Source organism: Castor canadensis, chromosome 2, assembly GCF_047511655.1.
Source record: "Castor canadensis chromosome 2, mCasCan1.hap1v2, whole genome shotgun sequence".
Classification (NCBI taxonomy): domain Eukaryota; kingdom Metazoa; phylum Chordata; class Mammalia; order Rodentia; family Castoridae; genus Castor; species Castor canadensis.
The window spans coordinates 139783822-139805752 of record NC_133387.1 but is presented as its reverse complement, the minus strand read 5'-3'; the positions used below and the strand labels follow the sequence as shown (position 1 = coordinate 139805752).

Here is a 21931-nt window from a genome sequence, read left to right as displayed (position 1 = left end):
AGATCAGGAGGATCATGATTTGAAGTCAGGACACATAGTTCATGTGACCCTATCTTGAAAAAACCCACCACAAAAAAGGGGCTGGTAGAGTGGCTTGAGGTCTAGGACCTGAGTTCAAGCCCCAGTACACACACACACAAAAAGAGTGGACAAGAAAAAATACCCATGATTGTAACATGGGTAGCAAAACTATTTTAGGCCTGAAAATGAAGAAGCAAAGGAAGTAGGTGGGGCCCCAGCCTGGAGCTGTAGCTGAGGGTATTTTCAGTAGCTGAGTCTCCCTATTGAGAAGCAGCTTTGCTAACCCAGCTAGAAAGAAGCCAGGGAATAAATATCTCCATTTTACTCTCCTCTAGCTATCTGATTTTCTGCCAGTATAACCTATTGGTCAAACCCAACCAGGAGGAAGGACCACACAGACTAGCTTCCCATGACACAGGGATAGGTGTAGATATGGAACAAACAGAGAATGTTCAGCAAACCCACAAAACCGTGCACTCAGATAAAATAATATCAGTGAGTGGGCTTACTTAATCTACTCCTAAAAATTTACAATATTATAAATTATTTTCATGTTAACAAATGCTAAATAGTCAAGTTTTATTATTTTTACTGGTAATATTCATTAACTTATACCTGCCACTCTGGATACTTGTATGTACTAGGCATAGCATAATAGAAAGATTGGGTTGGGGAGATTATAAAAAGAGAAGCTATGGTTGAAGCATTTTATGTATTTGGTATGCTATACATATGATATGTTATACATTGTGATGGGAATATTGAGAATCTTCTTTTTGTATTGAAAAAAGTAAAAGCACTTATCCTTATGATTACACACTGTGAAATCATGAAACTACCTTTGTTCATCTTTGCATGTAGGCTATCTGCTGAAATAACCTTGACCCTTTTTAGCTCTTATTGGTTATACTATTATCTCTATATTATCCTTGTCTCTAATTTAGACTCTTACTATATGATCTCAACAGTTCATATAGAAACTCTTTTCTGAATGGCTGCTAATTTCTGAGTCTAGTGGAGAGCTCATAATATTTGGGTTATTCCAGGCAACATAGATATTTGCATTATTAGAGTACACAATAAGAAATATGGTCACTTGGGCATAAAACATAAATCCACACCAAATGTGGTTGAGTATTGCTTTGTATTTCATATGATCACTGTTAACAATTAGAATTTCTGGAGAATAAAAATACATGTTGTTACAAGTAATTTCTTGACTTCAAAGAAAGTCCATAAAACAGAATGAATGATGTTCCAATAAAGTATTGAGCACATATGTGAGAGAAATGGAAGTCTCCATTCCTGGTTGAAGTCATCAAAATTATAGTTTTCTCTTGAACTTTGTGGCATCGTCGAGAGCATATTGTGTTCTTAGAAGCAAGTAAAAATGTGTGAGAATTGGAATTGTGGGCTTAGCGTGTGGTCAGACTTCTTCCATTGGTAATATTCCAGAATGAGGTCTAGTGAGATGAGTGTTGATTTAGATTTAGAACATAGAGCTGGGTTCAAGGTAAGTATAAACTGTGTTCATCCTGGCAATATTATGCAAATGATATTTGGGTTAGCAAAGTGTGATTCAATATGTTCTGTAACAAACACTTTGATTTTTCAGTTCCGCCACAACAGTGACAATCAAGTGAACAACCGGCAGTCTGAAGTGCTCATTGATAGCAGGTAAGAAATGCATCCTTTGAGTTACTATTAAGATTTGTGGGGCCCCAAAACAGGTCTTTTCAATTGGTGGCTTTCTATCTTAATTAAGCATGCTTCTTTCTCCCTTTAATTTATTAAAAAATAAAATGTAATTTCATTCTATCTTCTCGACTTTTTCGTTTCTTGCATATGAATTTTATTTTATTTTTTGTGTGTTGGAAATATTTTTAATTAGGATATAATCATTGTACGGGGGGGGTTCCTTGTGACAATTCCAAATAGCCTTATATTATATAATAATTATATTCCCCCCACTGTCTCTCCCCCTTGACCCCTCCCTGCCTCACTTACTGCAAGAAGTTTCATTTTTCTATTTCATATAAGTATACAAAGCTCAGCAACCATATTCCATCACCTTAATCTCCTTTGTTCACCCTCTCCCCCCACAAGTACTGCCCTCCCCACTGTACCTATTTTAGAGTTCATGACTTTTTTCTATACTCAGTGAATCCTTGTAAGACTCTCTCAATTTCTACTTCAAATCTTTTGGGGTTTCTCTTGTGGACCACAGACATATCTTTGTTACTTTTCATTTCTAGATCTAACACTATTTAGAATTTGCACATATGTATCATGAGTATATGAATAAAAGTTTTAATTTGGTCATTTCTGAAAAAAATTGCTGGCAAAGGATAATGATAAGGGTTTTATATTTCCTTGTAGTTGAATTTAGAATAAGTAGTCTACCATAACACAGAGTTTTCACTGCATTTAATTCATCCATTAATAAAAGAATATAATTTGAGAAAATAGTACTAGAATCAGAAGTGTTTTCAAACACATGCATTTACACACAAGCAACAGTGAAAACACCTCCAGGAAACTTAGGAGAGGAGAATTTGAAAGGTCACATTGTTATTTACTCTCTGTCCCTTTTTGTTTCTAATGATAGTTTGTGGCAAAGTAAATTAGCAATGTATTTATAATTTGTAATCCTGGTAGCATATCACACCAGTCAGTAATTTTTGAATCATTTAGATACTGTGAAGGATATAATTTTTAAAGAGAAAAATCATAAGACAAATTAACCACATGTGAAAGAAAATTCCAAAAAGTGAAAAGGATATCAAGATAGACTAGGCAATAAGTGATAAGATTAAAGTAATTATTCTCTTTCTGTAAAATGTTGGTTGATAATAATACCATGAATTCCTATAGATTTTCCTTATTTGCTTATTTTAGAAAATGATGTTTAGAGAAGAAAAATGATCTTACCCCAAAACTAAGGTCGTAGAAACAGAGCCTTGGAAAGTGTGATCCTGGTGTGACAAGGAGAAGTCATAAAAAAAAGCCCGGAACCATCCAGTTCATCTCCAGTGTTAGCAATTGTTTTGAATTGCTGCCATTATAGAATGATGTTAAAAGCATGAGTTGTATAACATCTGTGAATGTAGAGGATATAAAGATGTGTATTGAAAGCTGTTGAAAAAATGGGGGGGGGTGGGAGGTAAAGGGGTAAGGGAGAGTAAGGGAAGGGGTTGAATGGACCAAGGTAAAGTAGACTCACAACAGGGATATATTGAGAAACCCCTTTGAACATCAACTTAAATATTAATAACGAAAGACAGGATTGTAAAATAGGTACAGTGGGTGTGGGGGTACTAGTGGGAGGATGGAGGGTGAATGAAGGAGATTAAGGTGAGGGTATATGGTGGATGGACTTCATATACTTACATGAAATAGAGCAAAGAAATCTCTTGCAATTGCTTTAAGTGGGGCATGGAGAGGGTTGAGGGGGAGAGACGATGGGGGTGATCTAACCAATGTACAATATAAGCCTAATTGGAATTGTCACTATGAATACCCCCTGTATAAGGAATATATATCCTAATAATTTTTTAAATAAAAAACCATGAGTTTTGCACTCATAGAGATTGTATTGCCCTGAATAATTCTGTAGTCTTAGAAAAGTTCTGTAAGCATCACATCCCTCATCTGTGAAGTAGGGGTTGTGATGGGATCTCTCGCATGGAGGGAGCTGCTGTGAAGGTCAAATGAGTTCCTGTTACATGGCCTGGTCCAGTGCCTGGTGGCACTCTCCACGTGGCCTTGTTACTTCTTTAAGAGGTGGTGGTTCTTTGTAAGCTAACAGTATGTGGCTTTGAATAGTATTTGTTGCATGTCTTGGCTTTCTCAAGTCTGGAAGTTAGATCTGATGTTCTTATGATATGACTAATTTTCCAAGGAACATTTTACAACCAATCTCATTACTTTGATGTGTCATCTCATATAAAACATGTTAAAATACACAAAATTACATAATGAATTTGAATTAATGGCTCTAGCAGATATTTTTATGTCTCTCAAATTACCAGTTCAGTTTTGTAGTTATACCTAGAGTGCTAGCTATTGGGGCTTCTATTTAGAGATCATGGAATTAATCCAGTAATGTAGAAATTCAGAAACTTGATGACTAGATGTCTCTTACCCATGCTTGATATCACTGTCATAACTAGAAGTAGTATTAGAGTTACTACTGGTTATAATTTCATTTAGTTTTTTTGATAATTTCTCATGAGGTAGCACCTCTTTGTAATTCAATATGGTAAGTTACTTTGGAAAATATTGTTGCTGATCCTGTAAAGTTGAAGGGAGAAGCATATGTCATTGAGAATGGTGGAAAATCAGGCAAAAATTTCCATTTGAGTTATTACCAACACCTGTGAACTTCTCTAGGGCAGAAGACCTCTCACTTGATCATGCTTATGTCTCTGGAGACACTATGGTGTCTGCTGAGTTTTCAAACTGTGTTGTAGCAAGTATCCTTGCTAAGAGGACTAACTACCTGAAGAAGCTGTTCTGCTGAATTTCACTAAATTCCATTATTACCCAATTCCTGTGATTGGAATGGTGGTTTTGGCAGAATGTGCTCAAGCAGTTGGAGACTGGCTTTTCACTTTATGGATCTGGAGATGTTGAGATAGCACGAGGGATTCGAGTCCTCATTTGGAGCTGGTGGTAGAGGATGCTTCTGGGACTTTGTCCAGATCTCACTGTCTTCCTGGTGGCTCACTCTCAGTTCCTGTGTGCATTATTTCCCACTCCAGTTGGACAAACTCTGAGGTATAATTTTGACTCCTGAGCAGCTCATGAGATCAGGCAGAGGATAAACCTGTCTGCAGTCACATCCTTGTTTGGTTTCTTCCCTCTTTCTGTAATGCTTCTGATCTTCCTTAAAATTTACTTCTAGAAGTACTTATTTTTCTCTTCTCTTCCCCTTCCCTCCCCCACCCTCCCTTTCCTTCCCCTCGTCTCTCTTTTATGGGACAGGATCTCCCTATGTAGCCCAGGCTGAACTCAGACTTGTGATCCTCCTACCTCAGCCTCCCAAGTGCTGGGATTATAGACATGTACACTACACCCAGTTCTAGAAGTACCGGGGTGAAATGAACCATTTGCCTGTGAATTGTCATCTCAGGATTTGCTTCTAGGGAAGCAGATCTAAGATAGTAGTATGCATAATTAAGCCCATGACAACACTGATAGAAAGTACTAAGAAGGGTCTTTGGGCCTATCCTTCACACCTGTGGATTGTAATCCCAGAATAAAAATAAGAAAGCTGGAGGGTCTGAGAGGCTCTGGGAAACCAGGTTTGCTAGAGGTGGGTGTCACATTGGACTGGACACTGCCAGGTGCTTGTGACTTCCCTTATGTGTTCTTGGCAAGCCTTAGATTAGGGTCTTTATGCTAGGACTGGAGTCACTCCCTTGTCCTCGCATATGCAAGGAATAGTCAGCTTTGGGGAGAGGGTCCCTAAAGAGAAAAGAGTGGGTCAAAAGTACCAATAAGGAAACCCTGGATCCATGTAAGTGATCACTGTATGGATTTGGGTAATTAATTTTTCTTCTGGGCTTCAGGTGGACCTTCTCCTGTACTTAGAAGCAAAGAAGGTGGATGACTGTGTTCGGATTCAACATATATTTACTGTGTGTGTCCCAGTAATTCCTATTTAACTCTCATAAAACTCCAAGGTATGAGTAACAGTGGAAAAATTTTAAAAATAAAGAGGTTGAGGCATATAAGGGAGTGGCTAGCCCAGAGTTCGAGAAGTAAGAGCTTAGATTAGAGATCTGTCCACTCCTGATGCAGTGTGTGAGTGTGGGCATTGTGGGCTGTCATGCCTTCACTATTTTGTATTCATGATGCTTTGTATACAGTTACATAAATGTAAATATCACTATGTAATATCTATGCAGTGTATCTTCATATAAGCTACATATATAAAGAAACATAGGTAACCCACAGTTTCAGTGCCTGGAGTGTTTCAGTGCTACATTCTAAGGAGTATGATAACTGTGATATTCAACATTGTAAACCCAAGCCACAAAATACCCATGGAAGTAAAAACTTTTCCTTTCTAACCTTCCTTTTCAATTTCATTTTTTTGAGGGTTTTCTTTCAAATGAGGACAAATATGAATCTACAAACTATTGTAATACATGAAAGTCCTATAGAAATGGGTGTTGCACTGAGCCATTGATAAAGTCTTTAGTTTTAAAATTAGGCAGGGGTGGCATGATTCCATATTGTAGAAATAAATGTGACTGCTATAGAAGAAGTGTATACACACAGTCCTAGAACAAGAAATACCATTAGCTGACTGAATATCAGTAGATATTTAAATGTTTCACAAGAGGACATTTCCTCAAGTTGTGCTAACTATCTTCAGCCACTGTTGGAGCAAATGGGCAGGTGAGAGGCAGATGAGGGGTACTCTGAAAGTTCCTGCAGGGGCCTCAAACTCCTGTCCGTCAACCTGGGAGTCATATTAGAATCACTTGAGAGAGTAGTAAGTCAATGCCCCAGCCACTTCCCAGAGCAATTAAAAGAGGGTCTTGGAGGTGAAGTCCCGGCGTTTTTAGATTCCAAGATGAGTGTAATGTGCAGATAGGGTCAAGACCTTCTTAACAGGTTGGGCTTGGTGGTCCATGCCTGTAGTACTTGGGAGGTAGAGATTGGGAGGATTGTGGTTCAAGGCCAGCCAGGACAAAAAGTTAGTGAGATTCCATCTCAACAAATAGTCCTAGTGGCATGTGCCTGTGGTTCCAGCTACATGGAAGGCCAAAGGTAGGCGGATCACAGTCAGAGGCCACCCTGGGCAAAAATGTGCGACCTTACCTGAAAAATAACTAAAGCAAAAAAGGGCCAGAGGTGTGGCTTAAGTGATGTAACACCTGCCTAGAAAGCATAAGGCCCTGAGTTCAAATCCCCACCAAAAATCCCCAAAAAAAGACTCTCTCAATGCCATCTCTTTATCTATCTCTCTAGCCCAGGCCCCTCTAATTTTAAAAGACAATAAAGGAAATAAATTTCATTTATTTAAAAATGGTAAGCATAGTTTTTCACATAATTAATATCCTTGTAGGGAATTATTCTGTAATGCATATTTACATTTTTTTTGTGGTAGGGCTTACATTTTGTCAAACACTTGGTCAATCGATAATTACTTTGTATATTTTTCTTACATTCAAAAATTCAATTTAAAAAATTTTCCCATTTACATCTTTCATTTCCCCCATTACATAGGTTGCCCTCAAGACTGAATCATTTGCTGATTTGGATATATTTATGAAATTTCTAAATTTATAGCTCATAAAAATTTCTATTCATATGGATTTTAGAGATGGAAGGGGGTGTGGAAATCAGGTGCTATCCAACTAGTTGGCCTCTAGCCTCGTGTGGCTACTGAGTACTTGAAATATGTGTGTTTCAGAATGAAATGGGCTGCAAGTTTTAAGTACTACTTTACATGCCAAATTTTGAAGACTTTGTAAAATAATTTAATTAGTAATGTGTTTTATATTTATTCCACTGGGCCCTTATAATATTTCACATACATTGGTTTAAATAAAATATATTATTAAAACTACATTTACCTTTTTTTTTTTTAAACTTTTTTTGAATGTGACTACTAGGAAATTTAAAATCACATTATTTGCAGCTGACATTTTATTTCACTGGGCAGCATTGCTCCGTATCTTTAGTAAGAGGTGAGATAGCTGAGCAGAGAAGAAAATGAACTCTGCTGAGAGCCTGGCCTCCCAGTACTTAGCTCAAGATCCTCTGTTCATTTTTCCAGGCTGCCAGCATCTGTTGCTTGTGTCATGGATAATAAATAGTCACCATCACTTTTCCATGTGTTGCCTTTTCCCTCTAACATGCAGAGTGCACTTACACTTTTGCATTAGGACAATCTAAGGTCAGATTTTCCAGTGCAGTTATCTTTCTTTTAGTCAAAATGCTTCCTTGCTTAGTACCTCTGGATTTTAAATTGCACTTGACCATCAGCTCTTTGCATAACACATTCCATTTTGTACTTTCCTGAATGTTGGTGAACTTCACATAAATCTCCTAAGCACTCACAGCACTGGTCCTGTCAGTCTAATTCATTTTTCTTTTAGTAACTGTGTGTACTTGGGAGGAGATAGGGCTTTCTTTGACTACTGCAGAGTGTCATCTTTGCACATTTAAGTCTGGTAATCCTGGATGCTGCATACCTATGCGAAATAAACTATTTCAATAGGAACAATTTTTTGTCTAAGGGAATTTTCACTTTGAGAGATGACAAATATTAGGATTTAAAATTTTGTTTCATTTTTTTCTTTAGTATTTATATGTATATAAATATACACAAACATATATATGTATGTATATTTTTCCTTTGTGAAAACAGCATATGCTCATTAGAAATTTGAAAAATTAGAAAAAGTTGAAGGGGAAAAAATAGCTTCGACTCTTCTACTATCCAAGACTAATTATCAGTGTTATCTTCTTGTGTTTCCTTTCTGTATTGTTTCCTATGCCAATATTGCTTAGAATTATGCATGTATGTCTTTATCCTTCTGTTTTTACTTCCCACCATTACCATTCTTTTCCAGGTCTTTATACACATAATTTTTAATGGCTACACAACAGTCCATTGAGTGAATGTCTCATAACTCACATAATCATTTTTTCTGTTGCTTGAATGCTCAATCTGCTTTCAATTTTAAAATATAATTTCTTGATCTTAGTTACCCTTTTTTCAAAAGACTATTTTTTGACATATTTATAAAATTCACCTAGAATGGTTACATAAACCCAGTATTTCCTATACTAAGTAACTAGAACTTGAAGCATTATTACTTAGTACTCTGAGCATCTCCATCAGCGTATCCAGTATTCAAGTGTGAGCAGGTTCAGGCTGGGTATATTGGCTGAACCGTGGGAAGTTTTTGTTCTATCAAATTTGGGAGTTTCTTGGGTGGGTTACTGTAAGAACACCAACAAGTTCCAAGTTTGTCCTTTCTGAATCATAACACAAAATGAATGTTCTGCTTTAAAAATGTATTAGTGACACATGTAAATTCCTAAACATCAGTAATTTGAAACAGTTTGAGTATACTTTACATTGTAAGCACTGACTATGTCATACTCATGTGAAGTATATACATCAGGTCTGGTCTGTAGAGTTCTGATGGTAAATTTGGACAATGTTTCAGAAGTGTGGCCAACAGATCCTTTAGACAGCGATGAGAGAACATTCTTTGTCTTGCTAGCTTAGAGGCATGTAGACTGATGGTCAGGAGAGCTATTATTTATCGCCAAATTCTTGGGAATAATTTACCCAGGAAGGGAAGGCAAGGTAGTTATTTATGTGTGGCATTGCCTCCTGCTGGTTTTATCCAAAATGTCAGAGTTGGATTAACATTTTCTATTTGAGCACCTGCAACAAAAACTACCAAAGATCATTGAACTTAGTGTGTATGCAGCTGACGGCATCCTGACTATGTCTACATGTGCCTCATAGGAAGAAGAGTGGAACTCTGTTGATGACACCCTCTATTGAATTATGTGCAACTGGAGTGGCGACTTCTGTGGTTAAACAAAGGGAGAGGACCAAACTTGTCCTCTGAGTCTTTTATCTCAAGCACACCCATTATTTTGACATCATGATTATACCACTTGGAGGCAGCTAGTTAGGGTTTAAATGAAGAGACCTTGCACATTTGAAAGGAAAAAATCTGAGGAGAAAAATGCTTGATTGTTCTTTAACCAATGTTAGTAAGATAAGTGAATAGGAGGAGTTTCAAATGCTATTTGGGAACAGTGAAAGTCCAAAAATGAAGTTAAATTTTAACTCCCACTGATAACTCACAATAAAAGTGTTTCAAAAATAGTTTCACTCTCAGTAAATTAATTTCAGTTTCTTAAGTCTTGGATTGATCACTTCTTGGGCAGTTTTTGATCCTCATCTTTGCAGATGGAAGACTCCACATGCCAATGAGCTGATTTCTGTATGTGAGCCGTGAAATCATCACAGTTCTTATGAGAGATTTTTCCATTGTAACCAGTTATTATGTTGCATGGATATAATTTTTTTTAAGAGTTGAACTTCTAAAGGGTGACTATTTCCCCAAATGAGGTGCATCTTGAAATAACAGGAAATTATAACACTTTCAAAACTCTGCACATGAGGTTTTAAGTGGCATCTTCTAATTTCTTTTTAAAGTTTATGTAGCCCAGATGTTAGCAGCTGCCTTAAAGGTCATTCAACGAACTCCCTCTTACAACAGCCTTAGAGAGTGAGATAGAGTTGGCTGCAGCTTTTGTGGAGGAGATAACTGAGAAGGGTTTGTATACCACATGCTCCTTAACAAAAAATGTGGAATCCCTACATTTTTCTTCTCCTAAGATTCTTTCTCTGCTGCTAGCATTTTAAATCTCTCCTTCCCCCATTCAGTGTTGAATGTAGTTGGCTCTAGTCTTTTTTCTCTCAGTATCTGGGGTTCTTCATATTTATCTTCCCTTTATGACTCAGTGTAGTTTGAATTTTCCTCTTCTCTGAATGCAAGCCCATTGTTCCAACTCATGAAAATAGCAGATTTTTCTGTAACCAGGGATCACTTGTTATAGGTGACAATAGAAGTTAAAAGTATAGTACATTTTATGTCACCTTTTAAAAACTAGGTTTTTTCTCATCTTTAGACATAGGCTATGAGTCTGTTCTTAGTTGTCATAGGGAGGAGATGCAGAATTTTTTTTGGACAAACAAACCCAAATCTATAACACAAAGGCCTTGGAGATGTTAGGGCATTAAGTTTAAAAATGTAGTTTTCTTGTTGGTGGAGTGACTCAAGTGGTCAAGGGCTTGCCTAGCAAGCATGAGGCCCTGAGCTCAAACCCCAGTACTGCAAAATTGTAGGCTTCATAAGATCTTCAAATCTGAAAACAAAAAAAAGTTTTAATATTATAGTGAATAAAATTGATTTCAACCATAGCTCAAAGGTTGTCTATACCAAAGAATGTTTTTGCTATTATTAGGATGATTTTGACTAGGGGTCCTGGGGTTTGAATCCTGGGCCTCACTAGTCATAATCATCCTAATAATAGTAATAATCATCCTAATAGGTAGGTAGGTAGGCACTCTACTCCTTGAGCCACACCCTAGCCCCCCAAAACAATGTTTTAACATTATTTAATTAACTAGTTATTTCCCATCAAATTTTCCTCATAGAAAATTTCTACTCCAGGAGCATTTTGCTGTAGACTTCCTGAGATAATGTCAATGAGTTAGCTTCTCCCATGCATTGAAAATTGGTATACAATCTGACTGTTATGGGTGGAAAAAAATTTTAAAAAGTTGTTGGTGACATAAAAAGAAAACTCTGGCACTGGTATAACAGACCGGTTATTAGAGATAAGGAGGAAAGGGAAAACAGGGAGTGATGTTGTGCATTGCAGAAAGTGTGAAATGGACTCTAACCAAGAGAGGAAGAATGGATTTTGAAGATGTAAAAAAAAGTGGATGGTATTTTTAAATGGAGAATATATGGTGCAATAAAGTATGTTTTTTGTAATCTTTGGAAAATAAGTAAGCTTTTCTTCACAATCAACACCTGTAGAATTTTAGATTTGTCTGGGGTCCAGTGTTAACCCCAGTATAGGGGACTTGAAGGGGGAAAAAGGAAAGTTAAACTGAGAAGTGGAAATGATTAGAAGGGGTTCATGGACAGCAGTGGTGCTTTAAGGGGCTGCATTGGCAAGAGGGGACATATTTTATTCAGATAATTGAGATGTGCTAGGACTTCATAGGAATACGCAGTAGAAATTCTACAGACCCTGTCTCAAAAGAGAGAAAAAAACCTAAACAAAATGAAAAAGGTATCTGGACATGGAGGTTCACAGCTACTCAGGAGATAGAGATAGGAGGATTGTAATTCAAGGTCAGCCTGGGTAAAAAATGTTACTGAGACCCTACCTCAGGAACAAGCCAGGTATGGTGGTGACACTGCTGTAGTCCCAGCTCTATGCAGGAGGCATAGATAGACTGATCGTAGTCTGAGGCCAGCCTGGGCAAAAAAGTATAAGACATCTGAGAAATAACTAAAGCAAAAAAGGCTAGGAGCATGGCTCAAACAGAGAACTTGCTTAGCAAGTGTGAAAACCCCAGTGTTGCTCAAAACAAACAAAACCAAACCAATAGGGACACTGAGCATAGTGGCAGGGACTCATGAATGCTTACCACTCATCCATCTCTTCATCCAATTTGTGTTTTTTAGAAGTTCTCTGTCCTGGCCACTATGTTAGGTACTAGGGACTCAGTGACTATTAAGACCCGTGTTCCTTCCCTCAAGGAGCCTGGTGTTGAGGGTAAGAATTGGACAAATAAATGGGACTATAATTTTACAGAAAAAGGTGCCATGATTAAAAAAAAAAAAGAGGAGCACAAGATTCTCTGTTTTCACACACGGGCACCTTAACACAAATTTTTTTTGGAGGGGGGCTGCTGGTGATAGGAATGTTATTGTCTTAGAATACCCATGAAAGAATTGTACCTCGACAAAGATCAGCTAATGGAATGGTGGAGTGAGAATTAGGGGAGAGCCCAGGCCATCAAAATGACTAGCTCATCACATGTTTCTTGTAGATGGAGGCTAAGAACATGGTGGGGAGGGAGCTATGGATAGAGGACAAGCATAAATGCATCCTTCTCTCAGCTCTCTCCAACTGTGTGCTCTGGTAAAATGTGCTCTGGTCAAGAATGCTACCTTCATATACAGGATGCTTACTCTAAGCTCTCACTGCTACAGCAGTGAGAATCTCTTGTCTTTCACCTCACCAGGCAGGAGGGTGTTGGGGAGAGCCCACCAGCTTGGTGTCAGGAAGTTGGGGTCTGTCCCAGCTCTGTCACACTAATTGACTAAGCGACTGAGGACTAAGGACTTCAGTGTTCTCATTTGTAAAACAAGGGAATTGGATTCTAGTCACTTTCAAACTCTTCTTTGTCCAATCAGCAAGACCTTTTCTTTTCTTTTTTGGCAGCACTGGGGTTTGAACTTAGGGTCTTATGGTTGCTGGGCAGATATTTTACCACCTGAGCCATGTACCGAGCTCAGCAGCACAATTTTTTCTACATGAAATCTTATGTGGAAGACCAATATACAGAACAGGCACAAATATTGCTGTTTAGGATGAAACTGGGATGGGGGTGCACAGAGCAGATACCCTTGGCTGTTCTATGTGGTCACTATTGTTAGGGTGGGTCCTTTCCCAGACCCCACGAATCAAGATTTCTGGGTCTGGGACCTATGACTCTGTTTTTTATAAACATTTCAAGAGATTCTTATGTACACTGAAATTAGAGTGCCATTGGAATAGATAGTTCAAGGTCCCTCTGAATCCTAAAATACTATGAGTCTCTGATCCTTTTCAGCCTTGTTGTGATGACAAGGAGCCAAAGAAGAGAAATCAGTGCTCTAAAGAATAAAAAGAGTTATCAGAAAATGGGAGGTTGGAAGAAGTGTAGCCAAGATGGTTACAACATAGAGAGGATGGTGGAAGAGGAAAATCAGATGTAAGACAGTAAGGTACAAAATGGATTAGGGAAAGAAGAGGACCTTTAACCATAGGCTCCTGCAACAATAATGATATTGTACTCCAGGTGGACGAAATTGTAGCAGAGAGTTAGTAGACAATTCAAGGCATGAGGCTACAGTTAATGTCTTGACCAGATACTCCCACAAATCCTGTGCTCATCTCTGTCAGCCCAAATAGTGTTCTAATAGTCTCCCTCCCTGTCATTTATTTGTCACTTTTGATTATTGAGTGCTATGGTATCCCAGGCACTGTGTTAAGTGTAGGAAATGCAGGTGAACTCACACATGTCTTTGCAATCTTGGAGGCTGTTATCTGATGGGGGAAGGAGATGTAATAAAATAGTTATGTTAGGTGCTGTGTAATTACAACCCAACACAAGAGTTATTAAGGAAAACAATATGGTTATAAAGTAATTTTTTTTCTGGGAGTAGGCAGAGTGAGGTGAAGTAAGGCAATTTAGGAATGGGTTTTTTGAGGAAGCAGCAATTTTGAGCCTAGAATTTAATGACTAGGAGTTAACTAGACAAAGATGATGAACAAGGGAGCAATAAGACAGGGAGGAGAATTCCAAATAGAAGGAACACATGTAAAGGTCCTGTGAAGGGAAGAGGATGGTGATTATGAGGGATCAACTGGCAGAAGCCCAGAAAGTAAGACCAAGAGAAAAGCAGGGTGAGATGGGCAGGAAAAACAGTCAGAGGCCAAACTTCCAGGGATTTTCCTCTAAGAACAGAGGAAATAGGTGGATGGTTTGTGTCTTGGGAAAATCTCATGCCTGCTCCATGGGGAGAAGCCAATTGAGAGGGGCCAGGGTAGATGTGGGGAGGGGTGGTTACCTTTTGCTATACTTGTCTATCTGTCCATTCTTCTTATTACTGTGAGTTACTTGAGACTGAGAAAATCTCTACTTTTTTGTCATCAACTGAATATTGTCTAACAGGCAGATGGTTCTCAATAATTACAAGTCAAGCAAACAAAATGCATCTAGGCAAGTTAAACTTACCATTTCAAAGTAAAAACAGAGCATTGTTTAGATATTCCCCACACTTCTTCCCCACAACTAATAACAGGACAAGGGGACGTGCCCATACTTTGTATGTTTTGTGCACAGCATTCTCTGATTTCATCGCGACCTGAATATGTTGGGGTCCTTGGATACCAAAGCAATCTTCAATTTTTGTGTTCTGTGTTACAGGGAGTCTCTTGTCACTGCCCCACCTTAACATGCATCAGGCAGTGTCTGACATTTAAAGAAGGGAAGAGGGTTAGGTCAACACTCCTCACCCAACGAGTTCATTTCTGAATCAGCAAAGCTTGGTTGAAGCAATGCTCACTGTTTCCTTGGTGACCTCCTCCAGGTTGTGCTGCCTCGGGCAAACAAAATAAGGGGACCTGGACAGCTCTAGACACTGGAGAAACAGAAGCAGGATTTCTAGAGTGTGAGGAAGACTTCCCTGCCCACAGCACTTTCTGAATCTCCTGCTGTTGAATTGTGTTCACCCGCACACCCAGCCTCATCTGGTTACCTTGCCCTATCTAGGCATTTGTGTTCAGATGTGCTTTCTCCTTCCCACTGCTAAATTTAAGGCTTCATTTTCAAATCAAGTACTCCTCTGGCTGTCTGCCTGAGAAATCATGTGTGGAGCAGTGACACACTCAGGCAGGGGATGGTGCCCTTGCTTTCTGGAGAGTGGGTCTGGAAACCATATGAACTGTAATAATTTTAAAATGTTAAAAAAAGAAAGAAAGAGAGTTTTCTGCCAAAAGAGAGCTGAAATTTTTCTTTCTAGACTTGGTTATTAAGTATCTGTTGGAAATTATGGGCCTCTATCATACAATCTGTTTACTGTCTCTATCAGCTGAGAAGGGAGCTGTTCAGACTTAACCCTCTGAGAACTCAGCTCTGCAAATACTCTCTTCATTAGAGATAGGTTTTGGGGTCACAGTACTATGAGTTAAATTGCTAGGCACAGGAGTTTAAAGGAAATTTGTTTTCTTACATACAGTATTTCCTTCTGAAACTTGGGTGAAACAAATAGTTTTTATTTCTACAAAATATTAGAATTAACTTTCCAGTAAGAGCAAGGCAAATAAAACTAGGAAAAAGAACCCAGCTTCCTGCAGTTGTACATATCAGATACCTAATGCACCATGTTGCTTCTCACTTCAACAAATATCTCAGCAAATGTCTTGCTTTCTTTGTTGAAATCTCTCTCTCTGAATTGGTGGAGCTTAGTATTGAACTAAAGACTTGCTTGCTATCTATCAGCCACACTCCAGTCTTTCTGTTTTTGGTTTGTTTTTCAAATAGGGTCCTGCATGATTCTCCCACCTCTGCCTCTGATGTAGCTGAGATTTATGTGTGTGCCCTACCACCACTGGCTTGTTCTTTGAGATAGGGTCTCACTCACTTTTTCTGCCCAGATTGGCCTTGCACTTTGATCCTCCCATCCGTCTCCCACATAGTTGGGATTATTGGACTTTTTTTTTTTTTATACCTGATCTTTCATTATGGAAAGGTGTTTCAAAAGACTTTTTTTCCCCCTGTTTTTGCTTTGTGGTTGGGTGGGTATGAGGCACAAAATGCTGTCATGCTTCCCATTCTTAGACTACCAAGGACACTCTGTTATTCTGTTTTGGGGAATATGTTCAGATTCTTTTTCATTCTCCTCCTTCTTCCTCTTTCTCTGTATTCTAAATTTTGTCTTTATTCTGTACCTCCTTCCTCATTCTCCTTTTCAGGAACAAGAAAGAGCACTGGGATTCAGATATAAAGTAAGATATTCAACAGAGACCCACTAAATTGAGAACATTTTAGAAAACTGGACATTGAAACATATAGCAAGTACATTAGAGCTGTATTTCTAGGGTCTACAGATGCAAATAGTTTATAAACATTTTTTATTAGGATATATTCATTATACGGGGGGATTCATAGTGACAATTCTGATTGGACTTATTGTTGCGGTTTGTTTACATTTCCCCCATTGTCTTTCCCCCCAACCCCTTCCCCACCCACTTAAACCAATTGCAAGAGGTTTCTTAGTTCTGTTTCTCGTAGGTATATGAAGTCCATCTACCATGTACCATCTCCTTAATCTCCTTCCTTCACCTTCCCCCTCCCACTAGTACCCCCCACACTGTACCTATTATACAGTCCTGATTTTCATTATTAATATTTAAGTTGTTTTTGAAAATGTTTTAAAATATATTGTTAAATTGCTTTCCAGGAAGTTTGTGTCAATTTGTTCTCTTATCTGAACAAATGATGTAGTTTTCCAACACAATCACAACTTTGAATATTACCTTTAAAAAAAAACTCGGCCAACATAAGTGTGAATAGGTGTCTTGTGTTAAATATTTGTTAATTTCTAGGGAAAGTGACTATGTTTGCCGGGTGCCAGTGGCTCATGCCTGTAATCCTAGCTATTTGGGAGGCTGAGATCTCAGCTCGAGGTCAGTTTAAGCAAATCATTTGCGAGACCCCATCTCCAAAATAATCAGAGCAAAAAATAAACTGGAGAAGTGCCTCAAGTGGTAAAGCACCTCTTTGCAAGTGCCAAGCCCTGAGTTCAAATCCCAGTCCCACAAAAAAGCATGACTGTTTTCCCAAATATTTATTAACTGCCTTTTATTATTTCTCTTTCTATGTCTTGTTTATTTATATTCATTGTGTATTGTTGGCTTATAGTATTTTTTGTGTTCTGTTAGAGAATATATTTACAACTTTGTCTTCTCATAAATTCTGTCAGTGAGAACAATGACATACTTAGGTTGTATACAGAGGTATCATCTCAGTATCTCTGCTGGTATAGTGAATGGATTGAATGATGTTTCCTTAACTAGGATTGGGCTTTGCTAAGCCATCTGTATTCCTGCCAGTTTTCTTTCCAGAAAGCAACACAGATAAAAACATCTTCCTGTTAAAAATTCCTTAGTAACTTCCCTACCCATTCCTTATAATTATAAACATCTATTCCAATATAGCTTGTAGTTAGTCTTCCTAACATCCTCTATCACACTGAGCTCTTTCCTTTCTTTTGTCCATCAGGGCTCAGTTTCTTTGTTACCATCTCTAGAAGTCTCCCCAGTACCTACTTCAGGAAACTAGAATGATCAGTACCCATTTTGTGCTGCCATGGCACCTTGCAAATGTCACCAGGGTACAGTTAAGCACAAAATTTTAGAAGTTTGTCCATTGTATGTGCTCTCCCTTGACTTCTAGGCACTTTAGGACAGAGATCATACTGGGTTTCTCCCCACTGCTTGGCCCACTACTTGAAGGCCAATGGTACACAGTATTTGTTGTAATCAGCAGAATCCACTTACCCTTGCAGTCAGCAATGTGCATCCCTGGTGCAGATTGGAGTGAAGAAGCTGTAAATCAAAAAGCAAAAAAGAAGTTAGCTCTGTTGTAGGAGGCACATCTTGGTTTTAGAGATGTGAAATCTAAGAACTAAACTCTTTGTAAAAAGATGAGCAATGCATTTATTCTCTAAACTATTACCCTTTGCACTGCAATGATCCATCCTGTCCATACTTTCCTGCTATTCTTTGTGGCTATCTCTGCTATACTTTCTTAGGGCTTCTCAGTAAGAATAGCTATAAGAAATGGCATCTCATTTCAGCTCTAGAGCACTGTGCTAAGTACACAGTATGAATGACCTCATAAATAGTTACTCCATTCAAATATGTTCTCAGCAAATATGAACTGAGCCCTTAATATGTTCCAGGCACCATCTTGAATATTAAGGATACAGAAATGAGCAGGCCAGATGAATCCCTACCCCAAATGAGCCTGCCTTCTAGTTGGAAAAACAGACAATAAAGAAAATGTAGATAAATAATGTGATTGCATATAGGGATAAATGCAACAAAGAAACATCTAATAGGATAGTAATGGTTTGGAACATAGGTAGATGATTAAAAATAGAATGGCCTGAAAAGGACTCTTAAAGAGGACAGACTGGGTTTGAGAGGGAACTAGCCATGACAAAATCATAGGTAAAAGTACCAGCAAGTGTAAAATCCCCCAACTGGAAATGAATGGGGCAATAAGATTTCTGCTATGGCTGGAGTGTTGTAATAAAGAAGAATTCTGAAAGGCTGGCAAGTGCCAGCTTCTGTAGGTAATTGGGGAGAACTCCCATTCAAGTTTTATGTTAAATGTAATGAGAAACTCTTGGAGGGTTATGAGCAGGAAAATGGTATGAATGACAAGATTTCTCTGGCTATGTGTAGACAATGGACAGCAGAGGGAGTCAGGGCAGAATGACAATGACAAGTTTTGTTTCCTAGTGTTAACCAGGTGAGATGGTTATGCCAGGGACTTGGGTGGTAAGAGTGAAAGGGTGACAGATGTAAGAATAAGTAGGACTCTATCTATCTATCTAATAATCTATCTGTTTATCATCTACCTTTTATCTATCTGTCTATCTACTTGTCTTCGTCATTATCATTATCTATCAGGAAATTTCAAAGACAGAAATTAGAACAGTATAATGAATCTTTATCTTTGCATTACCTCCTGCAGCTATCATCACCCTCCTGCTATTTTGTATCCTTCCTCACTTTTTGTTTCCTAGAATATTTTAAAGGCAAAATCCTGAGTGTCATATCATGCGATCAGTAAATATTTCTTCATTTATCTTGAGCAAAAGAACTTCAAATCATCAAATCAGTCATAAGGCTATATACTGAACAAAGTGCTAGTGTTTCCATAATATCACTTACTAGTCACAGCTGAGATGTCTTTTGAAGGTAATGACAATCAGAGTGCTACTGCACTGATGTGTGCAAACAGAAGTATCAGGAAGGTGGCTGAGGTTCCAAGATGGGGAACATTAGGAAAGGAGAATGCTATTGTTGTAATGGTTATTTTCTGCATGACCTGGGAAAGTAGAACTCTATTAAGATATTGGTCACTTTATAGAGGTGCAGGATGCACAGCTGAAACATAGGGCAGAGATTTGGGCTTCATATGTGAATTTGAAAGCCATCTTATCAAGTAGGGTGTGAGTCTAGACCCTACACAGTGAAAAAAGAATTCCTGGGCAACTAAGGTTGGAATCGGGGAAGAAGAAAAAGGCTGACTAAGAATTTGAGAAGTTTATGTCAGTTAGCTTTCATTACTGAGACAATAAACTTAAAGGTGTATTTAACTCACAATTTCACAGATTTCAGATCATCGTGAATTGGGTACATTGGTTTTTGGACCTGTGGCAAGGCAGAAAATTATGGTAGGAGTATGTGGTGGAGAATACTCCTGACCTCATTGTGGCCAAGACAAAAGAGAGAGAGAAGGGGCCCCTTCACAGGTATGCCCTACCCTGTAAAGTTTCTCCCACCTTTCCCGTAGTGCCATAGGTTTGGTGACCAACCCTTTAACATATGGGCCATTTGTGGACCATAGCAGAGTGACTAATGAAATAAAACCATATGACTGTTTTTTTTCCCCTGGATTTAAAGCAAAATGTTTGAAGAAAGAAGGAGTAGTTTAGTTGTGATGAATAAAAGGAAGACTGAAAACTTACTATTGGATTTACCACATGAAAGATGAACAGTTTTAACCAGAGAGGTTGTAGTTGGATGGGTAAGACAAAATTCTGATTGTAGAAAATATGGGCAGTCAAGACATGGAGACAGAGAATATGAGGAGCTTTTTTGAAGACTTGAAATTAAAACCAGAATGTACTACCCTTATAATGAGGTACTTCTTAATAACAAAAATAGCTATGATACTTTGAAGGTATATATTATTTGACCATTTACAAAATGTTTTTATTAATTTTCTCATCTGCAACTCATGAATGTCATAATAGGTGTTTAAATGTCAGGTGGGTTTATGCCAATTTAAAGACTGCAGTCTAAGAAACAAAGAGATATCCAGAGGGGTTGACAAAAGCCAGTTCATACAGGTCATGGTGGGGAATTATAGTTTTGAGCAAATTCTTGACTAAAGCTTAGACTAACATCTGTATTTCTGATCCTACAACATGGCCTCTTTCTACTATGTGATTTCATTTTCTTCATAAGCAGGAGGCCAATATTCTTTTCTTTTAGAGTATAACAACTTTTGGAAAATCAGTTCTAACTTTTGGTCCATTCTGAGCAGTTTTGTTTCTGTGGTATCAAGATCATCCCTATACCGTCATCCTCAAAAGATAGTCTTGCTTTAAAAATTTTTAGTTTTTGTTTAAAAAGCCCAGTAATATTTATCATCCATGAAGTTAAAATATCACCTTGAACTTTGTTTCTCCTCATAATGAAGGTGCTGAGGATACAAAACTGATGGTCCAGTGGAAGGAAGTCTTTTAGTAATCATGAGCAATAAGATTTATCCTGGTGCTGAGAGAAATATGAATGACATAATGGTTGAAGCCTCAGAAAACAGAGATATTACACTCATGACCATAAGTAAATCCTGATTGAAGTCTGCTGGCATGGTGTTGAGTCATGATTCTGAGAAGACAAGTCTAGTGGGATCAGAGTAATAAAGTCCAGGCATATAGTTTTCTGATGAGCTCACCGTATATGGGGACAAAACTTGGAATATCTTAAGGAATGAAAGTTAATATATACTTATTAGATAGTCTCTCTGGTATATCCATTTTCTTGCTGGACTTTTGATGACAGCTATATGGCAAACAATCTACTACTGAGGTCATTGTCCTAAAGTGCAGGTATTCTTCATGGTTGACTAGAAGGATATTCACATACTCCAGGTATCAGAAAACAAAGATAATTTAATTGAGGTTAATTAAGAGCCAGATTTATATTTTCCCACTAGTTTCTAGGTTTTGGGATAAACACAGTCTGTACCTAATTCTACTTGTAGCCTGACATTCAGTACAACATCTAGCTCAGAGTGTTCATTTTGTGCAGATAATAGTGGTCTTGAACTCATTAGTGAAGGGTAATGTCACAGTACCCTTCTGTGCCAGTAGGTGATCAATTAGTTAAGAATTCTACCTACATGCTATATCCTGTTTCTGAGGTGCTCAAGATGAGAAACACTATAATTTATCTTAAAGTGAAATTACAAAGTTTTACTATAAAGTGTTTGGGATTTAACATGACTGCAAATCTAGTAAGTAATTAAACTTGTCATCTTACAGGGAGACTCCTAATTGTAATTTGTGCCTGAAAATCAGGAAAGCTATTTACAGAAACATTAGATTCTCAGATCAGAGGAAAACAAATGATGCCACGGAGAGACTCTTTTGCATTTTCTTTGTTGGTACAGGTCCTATTTTTACTTGACACTTTAAGCAATTAATGTACATTTTTGCTTCAATGAACATTTGATTGTCTGTTAGCCTGCCTCTCCCTAGGA

The 21931-nt window shown here is 38.0% G+C and overlaps 1 protein-coding gene across 4 annotated transcripts in view; it reads left to right on the top strand.

Annotated features, from left to right (window-relative positions):
• Atp8b4 (ATPase phospholipid transporting 8B4 (putative)) overlaps positions 1-21931 on the top strand; it is a 258513-nt gene that overhangs the window by 92045 nt on the left and 144537 nt on the right. For all 4 annotated transcript variants that reach the window (XM_074065913.1, XM_074065915.1, XM_074065914.1 and 1 more), the window contains one exon: positions 1637-1698. In XM_074065913.1, coding sequence (XP_073922014.1) covers positions 1637-1698 — 62 coding nt within the window. The remainder of the gene's footprint in view (positions 1-1636; positions 1699-21931) is intronic.